Genomic DNA, 7,624 nt, shown 5'->3' on the forward strand with positions numbered 1-7,624 from the left:
CTTGAGTTCCACTAACTCCGCCGGAGCCATATTATACGAAGCCATCGACATTGGACCGATTCCTGGCACCAGATCGATAGAGAATTCCACCTCTCTACTGGGAGGCAACCCTGGCACTTCCTCTGGCAATACATCTTCAAATTCCTGCACCATTGGTATAACCGACATCCCTTCCTTCTCCTCTACCTCCATGCAAGCGAAGATTATGAAGCACTGCGTGCCACTCTGAACCTCGTTCACCACTCCCTGAGGAGATACCAATTCAGGCTCCTCTAAGTCGGGAAATAACAACCTCTTCTCTCAACTGTCTATAAGAACGCGATTGGCAGAGAGCCAATCCATCCCCAAAATTACCTTCAACTCTTGTAGAGGTAGGCAAATTAGATTTACTTTGTACTTGCATCCCTATATCTCCACCGGACACTTAGCACACAAGGACGACGTCCTGACCAAACCCGATGCCGGGGTAGATACCGCAAGCTCACACTGCAGCTCGCACACCGGCAGACCCAAACGTTCCACACAAGCATTTAACACAAAAGAGTGTGTCGCTCCAAAATCATACAATACACAACATGTCTTTCCAACTATCACATAATCACCTATAACAAGGTTACCTGAGCTAGCAGCCTCCGCTCCGGTCATGGCATACACTCTGCTTGTCGCCTGAGGCCTGCTGCCTTTATTCCTCTACTGGTGCTGGTAGGTAGTCTGAACTGGAGGGTGTATCGCTGCCCTAGCAAGGTTGGGGCAGTCCTTCCTAAAGTGGCCCTACTTGCCACAATTGTTGCATCTGCGGTAACCCTCCATGAGTGGGCAGGCACTCCTCAGGTGGGGACCTCCACAAATATAACACTATACCTAGCCCTGTTGAGGGAAAAAGTTCCTAGACCCCCCCAAAGTGGCCCTCTTTGCCACAGTTATTACATCTACAGTAACCCTCCATGCGTGGGCAGGAGCTCCTCAGGTACCCGACCCTATTGAGGGGAAAAGTTCCTAGACTCCTGAGGCTGATGGTGAGGTCTGTCGTATGGTCTCCTCCGCTCCTCATGTTTGGGCTTGGACCTAGATGGTCCACCTATCCTTTGTGGCTGCTGTGGATGCTGACCTTCCACCTCATTCTTCATCTTTTCCATCATTCGTGCTTTCTCTACCAGTGCAGCAAAGTCCTTGATGGATAGACGGGCTACCATCAAGCGGATGTCGCCGCGGAGGCCATTCTCAAACTTATGGCATCTCCACTCTACATCGAGTGGCAAGGTGTAGAAACAAATGAGATGCTTGAACTTTTCAGCATAGTCTGTCACAGATTTCCCTCCTTGGGTCAGTTGGAGGAATTCCACCTCCTTGGCATATCTCACACTGTCAGGGAAGTATTCCGAGAAGAACTTCCCCTAAAGGCCTCCCAAGTCATAGGCTCTCCTCGCTCCTCCATGATGGACTTCATGCTAATCCACCAATATTCAGCTTCTCCGATGACCTTATAGACTACAAAGCCAACCTGTTATCTGCTGGACACATCTTCACGTCGAAGATTCTCTCCAGGTCCTTCAGCCATTGATCAGCTGCATCTGGGCTAGTCTTCCCGTTGAATTTCATTGGATGGTGTTTCAGGAAATCTTCCAAACTCCACTCTCTGATTGGCGGACGTGGCTTAGGACCAAACACAGGGGCAGCCGCCCTGTTCTCCTCCAATTGGCGGAGGGCCTCCATGTGCTGTCAGTGGGCATCCTTAGCAGCTACCTTAGCAGCCTCCATCGACTGCATTACCAGCTGTTGCTGCTCAAGCGAAGCTGCGTGTCGCTGCATGGATGCTTCATGTTGCTGCATCATCGCCGTGCTTTGCTACGTCATGGCAGCTACCATTGCCTGGATTGCTCTAGTGATATGTGACCACATCGCCTTGGGAGGATTGCAGAGTCCTACGAGAAGGTGCCATAGTTCACTAGCATACAGGAAATTCACTTGGTTAGGCTTGATAAGACATGAATTCAATTGAAAACACTCAGAAAGACACAGAGAAAGCTCAGCGGACATCCAAGTCCACAAACCTAAGGAATGACTGCTCTGATACCATAAATGTAACGCCCCATTTAATTTAACAAAACGAAATTAAAGGAAGCATCACACTAAATAATATTTTAGCGTAGTCTCGGAGTTTAAACACCACTTCTTACCACCCAAGGCACACTACGATGCCCCTAGAAAAAACAAGTTATAAAGTTTACTAGAATCATATAGAAATATAAACGACAAGCTAATACATGGGCCATGGCCCCAAACAAAAGTCCAACAAGAACATGAAGTCCAGCCCAAGTAGACTATGCAGCGAAATCGTCTCTCTCCCGTTGACCACGAGTACCTCTCGCATTTGCTCCCATCAATAAGTTGATGATCATCGCAAGAAGTAGAAAAGCAACATACAAAGCAATCAAACAAGCAAAGGGTAAGCTAGAGCCAAAAAAATTTATCATGCAATCAGATATACTTTCACAGTCCAATATACATACATCACCCAAGCATGTTATGACCTTCCAATCAATACACTAAGACTCGACTCGACTTATCCGAATACATATAATCAGGTCAGATTCAGTAGATGCTTGCACTTGTGGTGGATACCTCTGCTCACCCCTGAGCTGCTCACCCCCGAGCTATGCGTTACAAGTGTTACGATGAATCAATCCCCCTCAACAAGGTTAGCCCTTAATGAGTTTCAGGCCTCCTACTACTCTCACCACAAGATTCAGTCTGCTCTAAGTGAGACTAACTGACCCCTTAGAGTGTCAGGGTGCGATCCTTACCTTGAATCCTTACCAAGTTACATATATAGGGCACTACCAGGGACACCCACTAACAGAGTCATGGAATTACGTCCCGACCACTGAAGCACAACCCTGAAACCTCACCTAGAGATTTCAAGGAATTACGCACTGACACGTACCAAATACATTCAAACAACCAAATAATAATAATCATGCATTCAAACCTCACGTCAACATTTGTAACCCCTTTCAGTTCGTATTCCATGTTGAACCCACGCCATCTCATTGTTCCAGTTTCATCAATATAGAGTCTCATCTCATACCAATATCATTGCCATTTAATATCACCTATCACATTCACTTTACATACCAAGGTCACACCAACATATCAATCCAATTCATATCTACATATATTCCATTCCATTTCTCATACTTCATACTTAAAACATATCAATGAATCACCTAAAAAATTTTATAGTACCCAAGTGAAGCAAACAGCGAGTCCTACAATGCATTTCGCTCAGCTAGAAGCCCTCGCTCAAGCGAGAGGGGTTCCCTCGCTTAAGCGACAGGCCCTCGCTTAGGCGAGATCGCGACAGAGCCCTCCCTCGCTTCAACGAGCCCACTCCCTCGCCTAGGTTGCAACTGCAGCAACACACCTCGAGCTCCCCACGCGTTCTCGCTTAGGCGAGCATCTCTTGCCTGAGCGAGATAGTACCTCGCTCAAAACTAAGACCCTCCACCTGAGCGAGAGCTCGAGCACGAGCTGGGGTTTGTTCTCTGCAAGTCTCGCCTAGGCGAGACCGGGTTGCTTGGGCGAGAATAACAGGTATCGCCCACTGTTCATCCTGCAACACTACACTTTTCCTACCTAAACAATAGCATCAACCAACCACATGCATCCACAATAGCATACAAGCTCAGAAATCACGAAACAGAAGCAAAACAAACATCGATCTCAACAAATAGAAAGGTTTCTAGCTTCCCTTACCAGGAAAGGGTTAGCCAAACAACTCCGACATTATAGCGAATGAGTACGAGCACTCCCGAAGCAGATTTAAGATCTGAGGAACCCTAACATATATGAGGCACCGAGATTAATTACACAGAGCCCTAACAAGAAACACGAAGAAGTAAACCCTAGAGAAGGATTTACGGTTGCTCTATGAAGGTTAAACCGACTCAAATCTGACTGAACTTCAGAACCCTAGAGAAGGATTTACAGTTGCTCCTATGAAGGAATGTAGAACTGTTTCTGCAAAGTGAAAGGGGATGGAGCATTAGGGCAGACTTAGGGTCTGTTGCCCCTTTGGGCCAGCCCTTAGGCCCAATAGTTTAGGGTCGCCTTTAAAAATAAAAGGGCAGAATAAAAGTGGGTTTTACACAAATCAACATATATAATGATAATTTTTAATTATTTTTAAAATAAAGGACAATTCGGTAATCTTGTTTTTCCTTGATTTAAATATAATTTTTAGTCTATCACATCCAACAAATCACTCACAATATTAGCAAATTTATTCTAAATCCACCCTCTTTCACCTTTAATCCACTTAAAGTGAACCAACACAAACTTCACTGTAATCTACTTGATGTCATCCTCTCCCTCTCCCTCCAATCAACATTGAGGGAGAAAGAGGGCGAAAGAAGAGGGAAATTCTTCTATTTTTAAATCATCTATGTTATGTCTTTGTTTGAGGATGATATCAAGATTATAATTATATCTGCAATTTATTTTGCTTAATTATGAAAATGATGTAAAAATATGACTTTTAAAATTATTTTTACAAAAATTATTAATAACAAAAATTTGAAAATTGTACTAAAATACGGTTTCAAAAGTAATTATTAATTATAAAATTTTTATTATATTATTTTATAAATATTTTTTTAAAAATATTTTATTTTCATTCATACATATTAATTTTTTATTCTACAACAAATCAAATTTATACAATGATAATTTTTAATCATTTTAAAATAAAGGACAATTTGGTAAACTTCTTTTTTCTTGATTTAAATATAATTTTTAATTTATCACATCCATCAAATCACTTACAAATTTTAACAAAAATTATTCTAAATTAATGCAAATTGGACTACAGGATTAAAAATGGCTTATTAAGAAAATATAATACAAATATTATTTGTTAATAATTTATTAGATATCTTTAAATAATTAATTTATTTTATTATATCATAAATTATTAACCAAACGATATTTGTCAATTAGTTTAGATCTCTCCAAATATCTTTGAATATTTTTCTTTATCTTTATTTTAAAAGATATTTGAGAGGTTTTAGCAACTGAAAACCTAGTCCAATTCTTATATAAAGAGACCAAGGGAGAAGCAGAAAAAAAAGTTCGGCACGTCGAAATTGAGGAACCCTTAGGGGGACCTAATTTCTTTTCTCTTTTTTCTTCTCTCTATTCTTCTCTCTTTATTTTGCATTCATGGAGTTATAAACTTCTTGGGTTGATTCCATTGTAATTTCTTAATTGGATTCTGAGGTTAGATCAATTAATTTCTTTGTTCTTTTTATTATTGTTGAGGTTTTCATTCATCTATGTCTTTTATCTTTAAATTACGTAAGAAGTAATGATTTTAAATCTATATGCATGTTGATCATATGAGTCCAAGGGTTTTTAAATTGAATTGAGACTTTACTTTGATTTTATTTAGAAACTTTCATATGATTAAATGAGTTTTTACCAATAATTGAGACTTTACTTTGGGTTAAAGGTATTTACTCTAACTCGAATTAATTGAGACTTTACTTTGATTAATTAAGTTTTTTATTTGGTGAGGAGATAAAAGAATAGACATGATTAGGCATAGTAAATTTGATTGAGATTGTACTTGAGTTGAATTTACTGTGGATAATCTAAAAGTTCTCACTTTTAATTGAGACTGTACTTTGGTTAAAAGTGAGAACGCCAACAAATTAATTGAGACTTTACATTGATTAATTTGTAAATCTATAACAATAATTAATTGAGCAATAATCTTTAGATAACCGATGATGAATCTATTTTTAAAAAACAATGGAATCAATCTATTTTCTTTACTATTGTTTTTATTTCTTTTTATCTTTTAAATTTTATTTCTATCTTTGTTTATCTTAATCCCCTATATTTTATAATTTTATTTGACTAACTCTTGTATAGTTTTATAAGAACTAACTTGTTAAAAATCAATTCCGTGTTCGTTGGGAGACGACTTTGGGTTACTTTACCCTTACTAATTTGTTGACTACTTTCTTAACAATACTGGAGTTGTTATAGATAAGTAGTATTAATTTGATCGCGTCAACGACAGCGTTGTCAATTTGGCATCGTTGCCGAAGAACACGGTTAGTATTTTTATCATTTTAGTTCTTATTTTTATTTTTATTCTTTTGATTTTATTTTTTATTTTTGATTTTATTTTATTTTTATTTTTTGTTTATCACTAACAGTTTTTTTTCTCAATTTTTGTTCTAACATTTTTTTTTCTTTAGTTATTTTATTTTATTTTATTTAGTTATTTTTTTAGCATAGTTTTTGTTTGAGGAATTTTGTTTGGAAATTTGTGAAACTAGTTGGGAAAAACTTTGGCTAAGGAAAGACAAGGTACTTAAGTTGTCCATTGAGACGCACCTCTGTTTCCTTGAAGTTTACTCAACAAGCTTTCAACTTATTTCTTTTCAGAAAATTTCTTTCAAAAATGCAAAATAATTTTTCATATGAAAGTAATCAACATTGTAGTTTTTCAAATGGATTACAATTGCTATCCACATCAACCACGTGATTCTCAGCAACAAATTGTCACACCTACTTCTGCACTTGATATATGTTGGTTAACTTTACGACAATTTAATGATCTATATCCTAGATCATCTTTTTTGGGATATGAGCAACAACCATATTCTGAGTGTCCACCTCAGCAACCATATATTCTAAATAGTTTTCAGCAACAATATGTACCACCACAACAAGTTGAAGCAACGTATGGACCATCCTACAAGGAGTTATGATCTTAATGGGTGAAGTTATAGAGAAATTAGAGTCCATAGATGAAAGGTTGCGAGTTGATCAAGATGCAGAAATATTGAGCAAGAGTGTTACGAAAATAAGCAAATATTGTGTTATATGTTGAGGGATGCAAGTAAGATGGACGAACCAAGTGATGAGGATATGAGTACAAATGATCATTTTCAAGAGTAAAATTGGGAGAACAATACAATGGACGAACCAAGTGCAATTGAAGAGCCAATAGTATTCGAAGATGCAGTTGAAGCATCTACTATTGCAACTAACTTAGTTAATGATGAAGCAGCATAGTCAACAACACCAGGTGAAAATTTTTTGGGATATGAGCTGAGATTACAAGGATTACTGATGATTCGCTTAACCATCCAAATGCACCTGATGATGCTCAAGTTGAGTTGAAGCCACACATTCCACACATCAAGTTTGTTGATGTGAGTGATGCAAATAAGTTTTCAGTGGTTATCTTTGTTGACATGGCTGTAGAAAAAGAAGAAAGGTTGCTGCAACAGGTAAAAAGCTTAGATTCAAATTCTTTTGAAATCATTGTTGATAGAAAAGTTAAATTGCATGCATATTTGTTTTCTGTTTTAATTTTAGTGAAAAATTTAAAAAAAATTCAAAAATATGTGTTTTTCTTTTAGTTTTTATACAAATAAAAATGTAAAAATAAAAAAAAAATAGTACAAGCTTATTTGTACTATGTAAAATTAAAGAAAATAAATTTTGACATATGGCCAGATTGAGCCAGATGTCACAAATTTTTTCGTTTCCTCCCCAAAATAAGTCCATCAAGGACATTTTTTTTAAATAAGTGAAGGGCAAACAA

The 7,624-nt window shown here is 37.8% G+C and overlaps 1 protein-coding gene across 1 annotated transcript; it reads right to left on the reverse strand.

The window, feature by feature from the left end:
* Positions 1–977: 977 nt before the first annotated feature.
* On the reverse strand, positions 978–1,599 carry LOC114172231. Its single transcript, XM_028056829.1, has 2 exons — positions 1,502–1,599; positions 978–1,362 (listed from the first exon to the last, which is right to left on the reverse strand). The coding sequence occupies exons 1-2, from the start codon at positions 1,597–1,599 to the stop codon at positions 978–980; spliced, it is 483 nt and encodes a 160-aa protein (XP_027912630.1).
* Positions 1,600–7,624: the final 6,025 nt, after the last annotated feature.

This window comes from Vigna unguiculata, unplaced genomic scaffold (genome assembly GCF_004118075.2).
Source record: "Vigna unguiculata cultivar IT97K-499-35 unplaced genomic scaffold, ASM411807v1 contig_5, whole genome shotgun sequence".
In the NCBI taxonomy this organism is placed as follows: domain Eukaryota; kingdom Viridiplantae; phylum Streptophyta; class Magnoliopsida; order Fabales; family Fabaceae; genus Vigna; species Vigna unguiculata.